Below are 19,473 nucleotides of genomic sequence, written 5' to 3'. Positions count from 1 at the left end.
AGTGACGTAGAGACGTCGTATACGGTAGCGACCTGTCACAAGGTAGCCCCGCCCTAAAGCATCCCCTGCTTTATGGTCTGTTTGACTCTAAATGGACCATAAGTTACTAAATGAACATCATGCTGTGTCGAAGAAGACTTGAAACTAGAGATTGAGACCATAAACTCATGTTTACAATGTTTACTGAGGTAATAAATCAAGAGAGAAGTAGAGTCATGTTCTCATAGACTTCTATACAACCAGAGGAGTCGCCCCCTGATGGCCATTAGAGAGAATGCAAGCTTAAGGCCCTTCCGCATTGACTTCACTTGCCGCCTGAGTTAAACATAAACATGCATTAATCTTGACTGAAAAACGCTCAGACACGCTTTTACTCAAGTTGATCCCCCGACCCTTCATTTAACATTTAAACTAAGATGGAAAAAAACTGATCTGGAAAGTGTAAACCTGCTGTGAGTCTCTTAAAGTGGGAGTAACCTACACACTCTCACTCTTTGGCAGGCTTTTCAACCCTAATATATCGACTCACCAATGCAAATGGCACAAATAGCAATCTAGTGAATCCCAGTTACAGCAGTCGTACATCTGTTATGTTGTGATGTTTTTTTAAAGTCTAATAACAGGTTGAAGGCAGAAGAGAAAAAGGCAATCAGAGCAATGTTTTTGCCAGGATGGCCTGAAATAGAGGCATAATTATAGACGTATAACACTCAGCATAATAATGGAGACAAGGCTCAGGAGGGCAGGAAAGAGAGAACACAAAATGAGCAAAAGAAAGAGTGGAAGGAGAAAGAGAGAGGGCTTCAGACAGCATGAGCGAGGCAGATTAATTCCCACTCTGTTGTCTTCATAACCAATATCGCACTCAGTCGCCCAGATGGTGGAATTTAGAGAGAACCCGCAGAAATGTTAACAACAGTCTGACTGTTTTGATTTGAAATGAGGATGCAAATATCAGCGATGAGTACTGGTTTTGGTCGGATGGATTTACTTTTGTCACCGCTGCGCAGGCATTAGAGTTAAAAGTACACAAAAGGCCCCTTTTCCACAGCAGACATTTTGATTTCTAATAGTAGGAAAAGCACAGGTGTTACCGACAACACTAACAATGACTCCGTTCTGTTCAAATGGGGCCAAAATGGATGCTTTGCTGCTTGTGACAGCTGACTGTATAAGCAAGCGATTTTTCTGTGTGCAAGTAAGTGCATTGCAGGATAGAAATTAATCAACATGGACTCTGCATTACGGCTTTTGTAGGTAGAAATATATATACACACAGAGCTGAGGGGGGAGGGGGGGGGGTAATATTGAACTTCCAAGAAGAACACTTTGTTGTTCTCTCAGACTCTAAAGATGCCCCCGAAACTCGGTTCTAAATGGGAACTGGTTCTAAATGAGTAAAAACCCAGAGTATTGCTGAGGTCCGGAGTTAACGGTTCCGCTGTCTGTACTTTAGAGGTGACGAAGTGAGATCTGCGTGAAAAATAGCAGCGTTTCAAACCTCCCGTCTCTGTTTTTACACTAACACTGTCTCCTGCTCGGTACAGGGTGAGACACACATCATGGCAGAGGAAACGGAGTTTGCTAATAAGAACAGGCTAATACATCAAAGCTAATCACTGAGCTCATTGTTCAGCTGCGAATGCATTTTAAAGATTTCGGAACTTCTTTTATTGCTGCTCAAGAAAGACCGTTTGTTTACATACAAGAACAATGAAATGATGTTGATTCTTTTCTTAAGGAATCGTCTTTTATTCTCACAACATAATTGAAAAGAACCGGTAAGAGTACTCGTGTCGATAATATCCTAACAATACTCATCCTGACTCTATAGCAGGGCTGGGCAAACGTTTTGGCTCGGGGGCCACATTGAGTTTTAAAATGTGACAGACGGGCCGGGCCAGTAGCAGATGAATGTGTGTTTGTGTGAACTAATATAAATTACAAGTAAAAGCCATGACCTAAAAAGTAACCTGCATTTAATTTCAGTGGGAACAGTGTTGTTGGTCACCCTTTTTAACCAGTGCGTCAACGTTTGGTGTCAGTTTGGTTGTGGCAATTCTCAGAACAGATCTGAGGTGTTCATCAGTTAACTGGGACCTTACACGGTGTTCTTTTATTGCATTAATGCATATTTTATCATGCACTTACTTATTTAAGCAGTCATTTTTGACACAGAGTTTTTTTGTGTAAAGGTTAATGACTGTGGTCTTTTTCGCAGTTTGATTCTTTGAAGGGATCATACAAATATTTAACTGTCACATCTAACATTATCAGAGCTCTGCTCTGTGAAGTCTTTCGTCCCCCGTCTTTCGTCCTCCCTCGTCTCTCCCCCCCCGTGACACGGGGGGGGAGAGACGAGGTGTTTTCTGGTGAGGTCAGCAGAGGTGCCGGGTCTGCGTGCGTGATTGGTAGGAAGTTGGTCGAAACAAAGATGGAGACATCAGAGAAAGAACTCAGATAAAATATGTTGTTGACAGTTTTCCTTTGGGGACATAATTTGAAGTTGAAAAAAGTAATAAATCGCAATATATGTTATCACAATAGTCAGAATATCGCAGTATCGTGAAAGTATAGTGATAATATCGCAGTATTGCGATAATATCGTATCGTGACCAAAGTATCGCGATAATATCGTATCGCGAGATCTCTGGCGATTCCCACCCCTAATGGTCTATGCTATCTATAACTAACTAAAGCTTGTGCATGCAAATCTGCTCGGGAAAAAAATCCACAATAAACCCTTTTCAATGCAGACATTGTGACTTGTTGCAGGAATTAAAGAGAACATCAACAGTGCTCTGTTCCATTAAGTGTCCCAATAAGCTTCTCCAGTGAGCCAGCAGGCACAAAACCAGGACCCTGAGACTGATGTAGCTAAATGATGTAAGGCAAATATAATAGTGTAATTCGTTACACGTGAGGTTATTCTACCATGACATATCAACATGCCTGGTGTAAAAAACAATTCACAACAGGCCAAATAAGGACGACAGGAGACGAAACGTGACTTTCTGGCTGTAATCTCTGGAGGCTCCAAACCTCTCACCAGTATAAAATGCATCTCCCTCACCAGCTGAGGCGCTAACAGCTAACCTATTTCACCCAGTGTCACTCAGGAGTGGGATAGCATCTTCACAGCTCGAGTCTTTGCGTTTGCAGCTGAATTGATAGAAGGCCTCTCTCGTCTCTGTCTGCCCGCCTGCCTCTCGTGGACGCCCATGTGACTGAGCCACAGAATAGCCTGCTTTGCCAGCCAGTCCTCCTGCTCTGTGTGTCTATCTCCCTCCCGCTGTCACACATGCACACATTTCCACGGAAATGAGCAAAGCCCGAGCGTTGCCAATTGCGAACCCGGCAACCCTCCCGAGCTGGAACATCCAGGGAATCAAATCGGAGGAAAATAAACTGCTGGTGAAGGAATGCAGATAATTAAAGAGGAGGCTCTTCCGTTTGTTACCATCCCATACTATTTATGTGTGTGTGTGTGTTTGTGTGTGTGTGTGTGTGTGTGCAGTGAATGAGTCAGGCTGCGTGTGTTGTGTCCAGACTTGTGCTCCATCTCTCCCTGTTTATTGCGTTTTGAAAAGATGCACTTCCATTATTATGCTATTATATTATCATTATATCTTTGCATAAAATGGTCTTAAAATGACAAAAAAATAATTTATCGCAATTATCTCTGGGACAATATATCATCAAACCAAACTAGTTATGGTGACAAACCTCCCCAAACAGTACAGTCAGATGGCTGCCTTTCAGTTCAGTTACTCTCGCTTGGAACAAAGCTACACAACCACTATGCTTCCTATTAATTGGATTAATCATAACAATACAATTACTACTAGCCTTAAACGTCATGATAATGCTGTTTTCATTTCTCCAAACATATCCAATAGATTTTCCCGTCTTTGAAATAAAGAGCAGACAGCTCTACTGTTTTTACCTTTATGTGACCTTTATGGATTTACATAATATATTCTAATATTCCTCTGTCCTCAGCAGCAGTAAAACACAGACACGAACGCCATCACTGTAAATTAAATGACGGTAGGACCGACATGTATGCTAATGTAAGAAGAGAGATGTGTGAACCCACAAGGAACTACATTTAAATTGTGTCCATTTAATTCATGTTTGTGGCAGACTGAAATATAATCACATTATGATTACAAGCAACCAAATGTGAGTGCAAGTGACAAAACCCTGATGACCCGCTGGCTATTACTACAGCACTAGAGTGATAACACAACAGGGATGGAGAGACATAACGATGTCTAAGGTGTATTAAAGTGTATATAGAGGGAACGCAGAGGCAGGAGTTATGATGATAAGGTACGAGAGTGCTTCTATTTCTATTTTTACCATGTTTCATAATGGCTTTCCTGTAAAGACTGCGTGAAAAACTGTACCCAGTAACACGGGAGTGTGACATGACAACATCTTCTCATTGTTAACGTCCCTCCATCAACAGGTGAAGCGCTTCAGAACGAGGACGTGAGGGGAATAATAGGTCCTACCACCACCGCCATCATGCTGCAGCAGCAGTCTGTGGAGTTCTTCAGGGGGACGGAACAACAAATAGACCCGGACAAATAAAACAGCCTCTGGCTGAGACTGTTGCCGAGCCGGACTGCTATGTGCTGGTTTAATGGCGCACTCCCACACCCTGAAGAGAGCGGTGCATTACCAGCTGGTGATGGGAGCCATGGGAGGTGAAGCGAAATACAGCCGGAATTTATATCTTTTTTTTTACACACAAACCTTGTGTTTGACGCAGGATACGGGATTGTGTGTTTGACGCACATTTGACCCGTTCACGCCGGACCGGCGTCACCCGCTTAATGCCCGACTGTTGCCAATTCACATGAGACCTTCATACACATTGCTGCCAAGCCACAGCATCATAACAGACATTCTGTATATTTGCTTCACAGAGCTTCATCTGTTCATTCAAATTGTCACCACAGCGCAAAAACTTTTTGGTCCAAAAAACGTAACCATGACGGTCTAGACACTGTATTCTGCTTTCACGCTTTTTATGAACCACGACGGGCCTGTTTCCTTCTCAAGTGCACAGTAATCACACAGCATTACATGAAGCAAGTTCTCTGCAACAGACACATGAGATCAATTCCTGCCCAGACTTGCTTTACGATGTGCGGGATGATACAACTCCCCAAAAAAAAACAAAAAAAACATGGAAGTCCCAAACCAAACTCAGGGTTCTGCTCTCTTTTCGTGATTTAAATTGAACTGAGCTGAGCTGTTATAACCTGCATTACAATCCGGCTCTTGGACTTGCGCAGTAAATGTATACAAAAATAAACCACACACCCAAATGTTCACCCCCTTGTTTCCATGGTTCCCCCAATTGAGGTCAACCAGCATTTCTATCTCTATGACTAACGTGCACGTGCTTGGAATCAACAGACGGATGCTGCCTGTGCTGCAGTTAAAGGCGGCATTAGCACAGCTACATACAGTACACAACTTACAGAAGCATACAGACTACGACGATCGTCCCTCTCGTTAATATAAAACATTCAGGATGGAGAAAAAGTCTGAATAAAACCGGCCGCAGCCTCACGCGACGTACCAGGAGGAACTAACAGCAACCGAGCACTGAAAACACCTGGAAGGGGTTTGCACTGCTGCCATTTAATTTAATCGACATTGCTGAGGAAAATACAACATACCCTCTTCCAGTTCGTTGGGTTATAGAGTGAATTAGTCACTGCAGCTTATCGCTACTTAAATAATTTGTTTTTAAACTACATCGACGAAACAGCAGCAGATCTATACGACGGCTTAGTGACTCTCAGCGGCAAAATGATTCCAACACAAATAATGACTTTGGTGCGTAACTTAATTGTTAACATCACACACACTCTGTGGGCAGCATTGATGCGTCTTCCTTGGCAGCCACGTCTGACCCTGATTGGATCACTACCGGGACTCCCCGAGGACGGGCTAAGTAAGAGGCAGCCTTTTGAGATGCTCGTTTGGTATCTTGGCAGAGGCTAAGCGACGGCGCCGCTATCGATCGGGTGTTCCATTTTTCATGCGGCAGCAAAGCGGGCGCTTGGTTATCGTGTCAAAGTGCGTCCGACCTGAACCTGGGGGAAAGCAGGGATCCATAAGTCTTGTCAGGGAAATGAACACGGCAGCCGACTCGATGCAAAGAGGGGTAAAAATACAGTCAGTGGTTTTAGGTGAACAATGCAGACAACAGCGCGAGGATGAGACAGAGACGTCTTTCTTTTTTTAGAAAATGTTAATTCATGGTTAACCTCAGCCTAGTTCACTTCACACAGGAGAGTTATGCAACAGTGATGGCTGCTGTTTCGACAGAGGGAATGCAAACTGATCCTAACCCTTGAGCCCTTGATGTCAGTGTGTTGTTTCCATGAACACACCAGTCAGCCAGTCTGGTCCTCATCCTCTGTCTCTGGCCCTGAATGGAAAAGTGGAGGCAGTATATGACACAGTCTTCATCAATACGATGTTTACTCGGCACACACATACGCGGATATAATGTTCTCGTTGTTTTCAGACAACTGCACAGTTTTTCCACAGCGGTCGTTTCCGTAACAGTTGAGAATGAACCTTGTTTTGTTGTCGCTTTAACGCATTTTAACAGCAGTCTGTCGGACAACAACTGTCTTATCAAGAGTGATGGAGAAGCAACACTTGATACTTTCGGTTCAACATGTAATTGTTACATTATTTAAAGGTATAGTTTAACATTTTGGGATGTATGCTTGTATATAATACCACTTTCGTGACTGTAAAGTAAAAATGAAGCCCAAAGCCAGGGGATGATTAGCTTAAGCTTAGCATAAAGACAGCTAGCCTGGCTCTGTCTGAAGTAACAACCCCCCCCCCCCCCCATCCTCTTAAGCTCACTAAAACGAATCTTGTCGTCAGGCAACCTGCAGAGCGTAAGTCACTCAAAGGGAGTTACAGCATATTCTTCTCAAATTTGGTTTTTCGGACCGCCTCTTATGTGATTCAAGTCTCATCTGTGCAGATGGCAGACACATGAAAGAAAAACACGGATAAGTGCTTTTCATGTCACAGCATCCTGGTTTCTTTCAGAGTAATCCAGCCCAACCCAACCAGCAGAAGAGCTCCTCTGTGCGCGTGTAACTAGGACATTAAGTTAGCATGTCAGCAACACAGTAACAGGAGACTCCAAAAGCCCGGCACTAATACGCGTGCAAACATACTCGTTATTGCTCCTGTGTGCACATCTGTGTGAGCATCTCCGTGTGTCGATAATTCCTCTCGAAGGACCGTCCCTCCTGGATCAGAGCAGGGCGACTTGGACGTCGACACGAATAATTAAGGAGTCATAGACTTCCAAACCCTAAGCTTTTCAAAGAGGCTTTAAGTGTTCCTCGCAATTACGCCACTTTGGCAGAATAATATCCTTACAGCTTATCCTTACTACTTCTGCATGTAAACACACAGGCAGAGAGACACACACGCACGCACACACACACACACACAGGCAGAGACACACACGTACACGGTAATGCCAGCTACTTGCAGACTACAGAAGGAAGTATGGTTGAACTCCGTTCTAAATATGTCAACGCGTCTTAAACTAGTGTGTGTTGGTGCCGGCACTCATCCGCAAAGTACATTTCCCCTCAGCCGTCCTCTGACTTACTGAACAAAGCGGTGTGCACAAAGAGGGGGGTAGGGGGAGGGGGGGGGGCTACTCCGTTGTCAGTGCATATCATACACTTTGTACAATACAGTGAATGTGTGGAGGAAGCAGTGGCTGGAGAGGACAGCTTTTCACTGTGCCAAGTCATCCATTACCATCAATGGCATCAGGGGATGGAAAGTGGGCTTAATAAAAAGCTTCCTGCCTTCTGCTGGCTCGAAGAAAAAACATCCCTTTGAGACATTTAGCGAGGAGCTCGATGATGAGCGGAGCGCCGCAGCAACAGTCTGAAGTCGGGCAAACTGCTGCCGAGTCCTTTATTTACGAAGAGAGTCTTTACGAAATACTACGGCGCTGCAAGTTATTATTTTCTTCATAGATTTTCTTTTTGTTGATGGTCAGAAAGTAGTGAAAAATGCAGATTACAATTTCTTCTTCATGCTCGTTTTGGTCATCCAACAGGAAAAATAATGAAATTTAATAAATAAATGAGTTTACTCTCACAAAAAAGCTAAGAAGCTGGATCCAGAGAATTAAATAATTACTTGATTATCCAAAAAGACGCAGATCAATGTCCTCTCTTGACTGATAAATCGATAAAGCGACTAATTGTTTAATCTCTAATAGTGTCTAATATCTAGTAGTTATAATGTCTAATAGTATGTTCTTTATACATATGCTATTTCATTAAAGCCTCTCCAATTCAAAGATTTGCTTTTTTCATTTCAATGTAATATATATATATAAATATAAATTGAGCTCTGGGGTTTTGGGTTTTTATTTTTACGAAACAAACAAAACGAAAAAAATGTTTTTTTGTCTTACGTTTGAGTTGCTACCTAATTTATATGCTAGCCTGCCTTTGCTTTCAAGTGGACCAATAGCCAAAGAAAACCATCAGCAACCTTTCCTTCAAACCAGATACAAACAGAGCAAGCGCCACTGATTTCCTCAAGACAAGAAACCTTTGCAGAGCTGTAAAACAACACACAAATATTCAAAAACAGACTGACATCCATCCATCCATCTATATATATCTAATTTATGGATAGATAGATCTGGAAGCACTTCACAGTTGGCCAGGCTCGACCGTGATTCACCCAGACACACAAGCAGACAGACGCCTCGATGTAAATCCAGCTACATCACGGTCACTCTACTGTCCCTAATCCCATTCTCTCCAGGCTACTAGACTACTCGCCTGGATTATCAGGATAAGGATAAGGACAGGTGGAAGTCAAGAGACCGTCTGTCTGGTTTTCTGTCTCTGCTCTGCTTCAGCATTAAGGGGGCAAATAAAACAACTCTACTTCTTTAAAAGGTATGAAATCCAGAGCGTATCTGTTGCCTCTCAACGGCTCTCAACATGGCGACAGCTTAGCTGGCAGCATGCAGCTAACGGTGCTGACAGCGCTAACAAGGGCAAATGTGCTGACGACGCTGATTCAGAGACCGTCACTGACGATTGAGGGGAATGGCTGTATTTCTGTTACATAATAAAGAGATTTATTTTCCACATTTCTCTGCTGGTGAAAGGTTGATAAAAATCTTGGTATAAAAAAAAAAAAAAAAAAAAAATGCAAACCTCATTAAAATGTCACAGCTGCCTTCACTCTGCATCTGTCGTTTGCCTTCACCGCCCTCATCCATCTACCTTTCAAACCGACGGTGAGAGGTCGATGCAATGACTGGCTTGGCAGCGGCTGACAGCAGCTAATAACTCCAGCATAAATCTCGCCGCCAATCCGGAGAGGCTGCAACAGTTGCATCTTCATTTCACACTGTGGATCAGACTAATGGAACAGGTGGGTATGAAAGCGTAATTTATTTTCCCCTTGGAGAGGCCTGAAAGCTCAGCGCATACACACGCGCATACACCTCCGGAGGTGTATGCGCGTGTGTGTGTGTGTGAGTCAACACGCCGTCTTGAGTTGGTACGAAACCACAGCAGGAGAAGAGTTGTAGTAATATTCACAATGAAAGACTCCTGGACCCTTCAGGCTAGTTGGGGGTGTTTGTATTAATACCACGGGATTGATGTGTCAAGAGTGTCTTACGCTTCCCCCAGTCCTGAAGAGACCGGCAGGGCTGCATCCTCCTGCTCTATGGGCGAAGCTAAAAACAGCTCAGTCCTCCCAGCAAATTGACACACATGCGCTCAAACTCTTATGCAATTTCAGTATGTTTTTCATTACCGAGCTTCCAGTTCAGAACTGAGCGCAGTGATCCTCGCTGATCCTGAAAAAAATGCAGTCGAAGCACAGAGAAAGAAAGGTCCTTTTAGGGAGAGAGGAGAGGAGAGGAGAGGGGAGAGGAGACAGGAGAGAGGAGAGAGGAGGAGAGGAGAGGAGAGGGGAGAGGAGACAGGAGAGAGGAGAGAGGAGAGGAGAGTGAGTAGGAAGTCATGGGAGTGGATCATACAAATAAACAGGGTGATGATCAGCCAGACTCCTGTGTGCCGCTTGCTGAGAGCAGCGTCTGGGTGACTCAGTGGAGGGTAATCTGCTGTAACCACAGAGGGAGCACAGTTGCACAACAGTGTGGAGTAACTGCTGCTCATACCTGTACGCAACAATTTACACACAGCGGCAGATTTAGTTTGACACCTGGGGCTGCCGAGCTGAAAATAAAACTCTTGTGTCACTTAGGAAGGCAATACAAAGCTGAAAGCTGTTATTCTGATAGATAGATAGATAGATAGATATATATACACACAAATGCATCTGTATGACATTATCTAACTGTCACGAAGCTGTGGAGCAAATGATTCAGGATTAATTTATAATTGCAACAGCTTAAAAAAAAGAAATAGTATTTAAAGTTACTGCAAGGAACTTTCATTTTGTGTTGATTTTGGTGGTCGCTGAGGACGGAAGTGGTAGTGTTTTATAGCACAAGATCCCCTTTATAAAACCTCTAATTTAACGATCTGCTACGGTCAGTCCTGGTTCTGGTTCTCCCGTGCCCTTCCCTCCAGCAGGGACCAGCAATACGGCCCGGGCCTCCAGCAGCGTGGTGATGGTGTTGGCTCCCAGCGAGGACTGGAGGAGCAGAGAAATGTTTTGGTGAACCTGCATTATTTCATCGGATTTTGCACTGAATCCAACCCGGTGGAATCGATGACAAGCATTAAGAGTAGCTATATTTTATATATTACATAATAATCATGATTCTGTTTTAAGGTCTGTGAGCAGGTCAAACTGTCCCGTGCACTACAAACTTCCCTTAATATGGCTGTGCAAAGTTGCACCTTCCATTATTCGCATCGTCCGTCCTTATATTCGTAGGCCTCAAGGAGCGAAGTCTACTGATGTAAGCTGTGTCTCAGACGACAGGCGAGCTGCGCTTCCACATCAGCATGCCCGTTTGATAAATCAGAAGCACGTCACTGCAGTAGGTTACGGAGCGTGTCAGTAAATCTTCCACGGAGATAAATCCGACCAAACCGGAGCAGTAAATCCAACACAGAAGCTTTCGCTCAACTCGTCCCACGCTGTGTAGAAATGAAAAGTTGTTGTTGGTTAATAAGTCAATTTTCTAAAAAAAGCTCATCTGGAGAATTATCTCAGCTTCCACTGAACGAGAAGCAGGGTGCACAGTCACTGTGCAGGTCTCACACGCGTACACAAACACATTAACGACGGGCAATTTAGAGTTTCCACTTCACCTCGCGGGAATGTTTTAGTACTGTGGAGGAAACCAACGTAGACAAACATGCAAACACAGAGGGGCTCCAGCTGGTTAGATCAGGCCCGAACACAGGATGCCCACAGGACACTGTGAGCCCTAATGCTGCCCATTAGGGCTGCACAAACAATCTAACAGTAACTGCGATCAAGATTTTGGCTTCCCGCAGTGAAATGAGCACGCTCCATGGCGGTATTGACGTTCAATATGCATGCATAGTAGAAGAGTAATGAAAATGCACTGGATTCAGGTGAAGAAGACTTATTTTTAGTCTTAGTTTGATGCTAAAGTGTGTTAATTAGCAGGAATGTAGCACAACATGAGAATGAAAGCAGTTCATTAAACTGTGGAAGTGCAATGCACAGCCTAGAATTCTTCATATAGTCCCGCCTCCCTATCTGTGTCTCCAGCTCCTGTATTTATCCCCCCCGCTCCCTCATCTTCCCAGCAGCAAGCCCTGTGCATCGGCCACCGGGAAGCAAACGGATACTGTGGCACGCACAGCCACAGGGGGAGGAAGACGGAGAGACCTTGAAGAAAGAAAAAGGAAGAAGCAAATAGATGGCAAATTCCACAGGAGGCAACCACCCTTTGTGCCTCCGTCAGCAATTCTGACAGGACTTGCCTGAAGCGGTGAGCTGAGAAAAAGACAGCGGGGGGGGGGGGGGGCTGATGGATAGTGACAAATGAACCAAATCACGAAGGGATGAGGAGGTAGGAGAGGAGAGTCAAGGTTGAAGGTGAGAGGTAGGGCTGCACGATATTGGGGAAAAAAACCGACAGTTATATTTTGTTTCTGCAATACATATTGCAATATGGAAACAATACGGGATTTTCTTTTTCTCCAGATGACAAGGTCCTGTTTCTGCTCAATATCATCCTTACTGCAGCCAGAATATTTCCATGCAACTGACTTTCTATTCGCAACCAAATCTCCCTCCTCTGTGCTTTTTGTCCTGCTTCTCGCTCATTGTCGGGTTGCTGCTTTGGTCGTTTGATAAATTGATCAAGAACTATTTTGATTGGTGGTTCTCTGTGCATGCAGAGACTGCACATCACACACACACACTAGCAACAAGCTCTGTGCATCCAATAACCTTTAAATCAAAGTAAATTATGTTCTATCAGACAGACTTTTTAATGTAGATTTATGGAAAGTGAGACCAGTGAGAGTTTCTCCTTTTGTATAAAGCAACAAAAAAGTTCTAGCACATCTTAGAGTTAAGTAGCCTTACTTGGCGTGCGCATGCGCACATCGCAATGTCGTTCTTGAAACCATATATAATGCAGGAGAAGATAAGTGAGATTAATGCGATCTTCTGACAGGAGACTATAGGGACAAATTACGACTGCCTGAGGAGGCGGAGCTCTGAATGGGACTGAATGCTCAGACGGATATTTAACAGCCAGCTGTGACACAGCGTTGTCTTCACACATCCTGAGCAGCCGAGCCGACTGCAGCAGCCGACAATCATACATACGCAAGATCTGATGTTAACTGAGCTCTCAGGTTGAGCACTTGTTACGTGAACAGCCAATGAGAATCAAGAAAGACCTATTTCCATCCATTCCTGTTGACCAGTGCCAATGCCAGATTGTTGTGACTCTGCCATAGGAATGAACACAACCCCTGGGTTTAACACATTTTAGCTAAATAGCCTTTTATGGCTTTTTCCAGTGCCAAGTGTATCCTCATACAGCGGTCCGCATTATATCTTGCAAAAAGCCATTCCTCATTTTTCGTGCAGTTTCCTACGAATGTCCAGCAACACTTGTCAATTTCTGCTCGTTACATGCATACGGTCTTTTAAATAAAACAATAAGAAGTCTGGTTGTATAGAAGTTTATGAGAAAATGACTCTACTTCGCTCTTGATTTATTATCTCAGTAAACATTGTAAACATGAGTTTATGGTCTCAATCTACAGTTTCAAGTCTTCTTCAACACAGCACAATGTTCATTTAGTAACTTATGGTCCATTTAGAGTCAAACAGACCATAACACAGTATGCTTTAGGGCGGGGCTACCTTGTGATTGACAGGTTGCTTCCTCTACCAGAGCCATATAAGACGTATCTACGTCACTCTTCCACATCACTCCTCCACATTCCAAATATGGTAACTTCTGTTTACTGGTTGCAAAAAGTCAAGATGGCAACAGCCATAATCCAATATGGCGACGGCCAAATCGCCGAACTCTAGGCTTCATAACGACAGCCCACAATCCAATGGGTGACGCCACAATGACTACATCCACCTCTTATATACACAGTCTATGGATTACATATGATTTGATTTCCTTGGATATCTACAAATTACAGTATTCATTTTCAATTGCTACGAATGCTGTATGAAAACAGCCAGTTCAGATACAACCTTGGCTGCTTTGCTCAGCACTTTACTCAGAAGATGTTTGGAACTACAACTATATAGTTAATGGATTAAAGTGTGTGTATCCAACTGCTCCATGGAAGAGTTGTATTAGAAAGTGTATGATTTTCTGTATATTTTACTTAGTGTAATAGAGAGGAGCTTTAACTTCTTGTTTGCTTCACTGGAAGACTTGCAAGGTATCGAGTAGACCGTCTTTCTCTCTATTGGGGCTTCTTAAGCACCAATGCTGCTCGAATAGAATAACATAGCAGTGCCGTATCAATGACGGGCGTAATTGAAACAAGCATGGCCTCAGTAATATCAACCTGCAGCATTAGCCGACTCAGAGGATAAATGGGGTAACAAGGTAACAGATGTTAGTGTGTTGAACGCAAAACTTAAACACTCAGCTCTGTCTTTCAGTCCTCTACTCTATCCAGTGTAATCAAATACAAATCGCATTATGCTATGAAGATTTGTCCTCTTGCCTTTATAAACCGTATATTTTGCTGCTCTCCGCTGTTAAAATGCAACACAGAGAGGTGGATGCCAACTGTCCGCAAACCGTCAGCCTGAATACATTTGGCAGGGTACAGGCGTACTCAACAATGCATCCGTTTAACGCTGTTCGTCTGCATGTGCGAGCTCACTCTCTCTCCAGTCAGGTCTGTGTTTTCCGTTGCACTGACTGAGAAGGTACACACTTGTGAAATCACCCCCCGGGTTCATGAGACACGTGGCAGCAAACATGACACTAAAATAAAAAAGCATCTTGCAGCCAAAGGCGTCCAAAGATAAAACGGCCATTTTCATCGTGTGATACAGCCGAGCTCGACGAGTAACCCTCGCCAGACAGCCCTTTGATTCATGAGCCCGTTCTGAGCTCTTGTCGAAGTCAGCACTTTCCTCACCGTGGAACAACGAAAATCCCGAACTGTGATGTACAGCATGACGGACTGCTGGTAGACTCAGTAGCCTGAACATTTAGCTTCAGGCCGCCATGAGTGCATCTACAGACATGTTCACATCCATTAGTATACCTTAAAAGTCAACAATATCAAATAACATTGCATCATTTAGAAAGCAAAGCTCTATGTTGATGATGCAGTTGTTTATCACAAAGCTCAATCTATTGTCAATGACATTATCAATCTTATAATTAAAGTCCACAACCTAAGCACCAGCTGAGAGGAGGGTGCTTATACCTCAGCATCACTGATACACAATAAAAACAGCCTCTTACCTTCTGACATAAACAGCAGTGAGCGACAAAGCAAACTCTCCAATTGTCTCTTGAATTACACTCAAATCACCCCAAATAATACTGGACTTTAGCGGCCGATACGGATATTTGCGTGTTTAAAAATAGGATAACCATATGTTGGCTGATATATATATATATTTGCATAAACATCTACTCGTCTGCTCATAGGCCTTTTTCACAAGAGACATTTTGCCGGGTCACATTGGGAAACGCACAGGTGTAAATAATCAAATTTATGAAGGCTGAATTCCATTTAGCTGCTCCAGTTTCTGGGTCCTGGTGTTGTGAGTGGTGGCTCACTGTCTTACTGGCACATTCTCAATGTTAAAAGCATAAACATCTGCTGAGAAAAACATGTCTATGTGTGTCTTAGTGTCACCTATACAGAAACTCGTAAAAATATATTAAAATTATTATGTCTGGTCCAACTGCCATGGTGTCTGCGGTCTGTCCCTCAGCCCTCTTCGTCGAGGAAATTGAGTATTTTCTGGCTCCAGTAAAAGCCAAAATGGTGGCAAATTAAACCCAAATTGAGGCTTTAATGGTTTCTTCACAGACATAATGGGTGATAATCATGTTTCTCTACAGCCTGTTGGGTGACAGGCCGTGATAATTCAAGGTGCCCACAGATGGGAAAGAGAGGGAAGGTGACAAAGAGACACCTTGAGAAAAGGTGGTCACTAAATCCTAAATCCTAGCTACACCCCTGGCTCGTTCTATAAGTAAAGTAATTAGAAATATGTACAGTTACAGGCTACTAACACATGTTTACAGACTGGCTTTTATGTGACGTCGTTGCTTTTCTTTTTTGATTTGAATAAATATATATAAATATAATTGTATTTATTTATTAGTTCATTCGACTGTCTCACTGAGCTTTCTGTTATTGTTATTATTGCCTTGCTTTTTGCTGCTTTGTCTGTCAAAGCACTTTGTAAACTCTGTTTTAAAGGTGATATATAAATGAATATATTTTTTATTATTATTATTATTATATATCATATTCCCCTTTTCTAAATATCGATTCAGTTCCAAGCCTTGGTTTGCTGTGTCGCTCACTAGACACGACTGCACTGCTACTACACACATAATACCGTAACACATACAATATATATAAATTATATATATATATATATATATATATATATATATATATATATATATATATATATATATATATATATATTATATATAATATATATAATATATATATATATATATATATATTATATATAATATATATATAATATATATATATATAATATATATATAATATATATATATATATATATATATATACATATATATAATTTATATATATTATATATATATATATAAAACGTTAAAATGCAACTTTACCTGCTTGACACATCAATTTTGCTAACTTAGCTAGCTACTAGCCGAACGTTAGCCGACCGATTCTTTGCTAGCAGAGATGAGTCGGGACTTTCTGTTCAAATGGATGTCAGGGTAATGGAATACACACATTAAAAGAGGGATACGGTTTATTTTAAAAGGTGATAAAAGTACCCATGTCTGCGGCGTCCATTCCGTAGCTGACTCCAACCACCGTGTCCCCATCATCGGATGCTGTGGCCCCGGATAGCGGGCTCCCGTCCCGGGCCTCCGACAGCCCGACCGCTCCCTCGGCTGCTGCTTCCATTCAGCCTCCCGGAGGACAACACACACAAAAACACAACAAACAAGACCCCAAAAGACCCAACAGCGACGGTGTGTGATCCCGGTGAGAGAGGCAGGAGGAGGCGGACGTGCTTGTCTGATGTGTAGCAATAATCAAACGGAGGAATGTGTGATAGTTATCCGCGATGGTCCCGTCATCTGTGCGGTGTTTCCTGCACGAAGAAGGCGGAGCAGCGTCCGCTCCTCTCAGGTCGACTGCACCGCACTTGCTGCTACTGTGCTGCTGCTGCTGCTGCCTGGGTGTTCGTGCCGGCCGGACACCCCTGTGGATCCCTTCTGCAGCGGGCGTTTATCTCCCTCTGCAGGAGGCCGAGGGAGCCGCAGCCCGGAGCCGAACGCGTCCTTTTGGATGCTCGGAGTCACATACAGAGGTCAATTTGAACTGATGGGAGTCTGAGTGGTTGCATGATTAGACATTTACATGTTTAAACATTACACTTTTAGGATTCAAGGATCATTTATTGTCATTATCCAACACAGTGATGCACAACGAAATTTAGCTTTTTTTGCCCATTTGTACCACAAGAAACACATGACCAACAAAACAAAAACAGTACTATACATTCCTGTGGTGCATATTTTGAATTAGCATGTTAAGGAATGTAAACAGCAGCAACAAAAACAACTCTCTGGGCAGATAATATGGCGACATCTTCACATTAAAAACTCAACATGAGGAAAACATTGCCCATCAACTTTGACTGTGCATCACAGAATCATAAACTGTTTCTGATTCTGATTCTGTGTTTAAGCACCAAGCATCAGGACCCATCAGAGTCCTGCTCTCTGTCCTGCATGTCCGCCCGTCAAGTGCTACAGAGCCGTTGACCTCTGCATATAAATCATGAGGTATTGCATGTCAATTTTAAACTTATCTTACATTGGATGCATATCCTTGACTAAATGTATTAAGGTGTTGGCTCAAAAACAGGAGAAGTACAAAGAACACTATTATCTTCTGGTGAATTTTGATGTTTCACTGCTTTTATAGCCCACAACTAACGGCATAATTAGAAGTAAATACCAGATTATTAAGTATTTATGTACATAACACCTGGTCTACTGAAATCTCTCCCTCCTCTCTTTTAAGACTCTCCACGTCCAACTGCTGCTAAATACAGATTGATAGCTTTTTTGTTTTTTTCTCTTATTATATATATATATTGTTTCAATGTTTTTTTAATCTATTGCACTGTATTCACTTTATATGTGTATATGTTGTGTTACGTGATTTCTGGGGGGTGACCCCTCACGACTTTTTGATTCGATAATAAAAAATTGAAAAATTAATTAATTAATTTTTTTTTTTTTTTAAATTATTAGAATAAGTATCAGTGTGGTTTGGGCATTTCAAGAATGCCATCAGTAATGTACCGAGCTGGATCAAACACAACTTACCTCAGGGGATGAAGGGGATCATCTGAGGTGTGACCCCTCTCCAGGGCTGACTTCTCAGGAAAATATCAAGAAAAGGACTTGGTCGAAGAAACTAATTCGTTATTTATTTATTTGCATTTAAATCAAAGTATAGTCTCTTGGTCCAAAATGCAGAGGAAAATCGTTAACTGAAAAATATAAGAAAAAATCACCTAAGTATTCAAAAACCCCTTCAGAGCAGTTTACAGACAAAGGATCTGTAAAAAGCTGACTCAGACAGCAGACGGGCTTGCTGTGTAGCTTACGGAGGAAAAAAGTTAATGATTCACCCAGCGCAGGACTGGACAGAGTGAGCCTTCTCTCCTGACTAGACTTCAAAAAATCTTCTATTTGTCCTTAAAAATTCTGACTTGTCTCTAAGTCCGGAGATTCTGTAAAAAGTTAAAGTTTCACCCCGTGCAGGCAGGAGGCCGCACGGGGTTCGAGACTCCGTCCAACTCCTTCTCCAAAGCTGCTTCCAAGGTTCTGCTCCAAGTGTTCTTCTGCTGTTTCAAAACTGCCCTTATTTATACTAATACGGGCTTCAGATGTCTGACTTCCAACGGATTCCTACCCTTCACCTCACTTGATTGATGACACAAAAACCCTTACTTCAGCGTAATCTTTGAAAGCCAGGTCTGCCTTCGTGGTCCATATGAGCTCCTCAGCATTTTTCACTTTGTCTGGGAATTTCCCTTCTGTCTTCTCTAGACTAATGACCTATATTCTCATGGATCACACTGCCTCCGGCTTCCCGGACTCCACGGGGGTGCGATGGCTGCCCCCCCCCCCCCCCTCCTTCTCCCCTAGACTAGGTGGCGTCTCAGTAATTTGCTGGCTCAGCTTTTGGACTTCCCCATGAACCGAGGAGAGCATCGGGGGGGGGGGGGGTTGAGGGTGTGTGTGTGTGTGTGTGTGAATGAGTGTGCGCCCACCCGTACACATCAGTGCAACAGGGGTTTTGCACAACACAAACCTGTCTGTCTACCCGGTTCAATCTTATAAGAGCCTCAGAGTCATATGCCTGATTTAAACAACGGCTTTGCTGGTAGAGACATCACTACTTCGCAAAATCTCCACCGTGTTCAACACCCTCTCTTGCGAATCGTGACTTGTCTCTACCTCCGTTCTTGTATCACACAAAAGGTAGCTACCAGGATTAATTGAGGCTAAAACCTTTGATCATGTCTATCTCAGTGAACGGAAGATCAACCATTTTCTATGCGATCTGGGCCAATTCGCCACATCTCCTAACACCCTCTCTCGAATGGCACCAGATACACGAAAAATAGAACATCTCATACTCTCACAGTAGAGGTCCATCATAACTTCTGTATCGTCAAAAATGCACAAAA

General features: G+C 43.0%; 1 protein-coding gene across 1 annotated transcript in view; it reads right to left on the bottom strand.

The window, feature by feature from the left end:
- The window catches only part of pip5k1ca (phosphatidylinositol-4-phosphate 5-kinase, type I, gamma a), a gene marked incomplete at its 5' end in the record, with an annotated part of 41,877 nt that extends 25,213 nt beyond the window's left edge, over positions 1–16,664 (bottom strand). The window contains one exon of the mRNA XM_079267725.1: positions 16,532–16,664. Within this exon, the coding sequence (XP_079123851.1) occupies positions 16,532–16,664 (133 nt within the window). The remainder of the gene's footprint in view (positions 1–16,531) is intronic.
- Positions 16,665–19,473: the final 2,809 nt, after the last annotated feature.

Source organism: Melanostigma gelatinosum, assembly GCF_949748355.1.
Source record: "Melanostigma gelatinosum genome assembly, chromosome: 4".
NCBI lineage: Eukaryota > Metazoa > Chordata > Actinopteri > Perciformes > Zoarcidae > Melanostigma > Melanostigma gelatinosum.
This window is presented reverse-complemented; position numbering and strand designations above follow the sequence as displayed.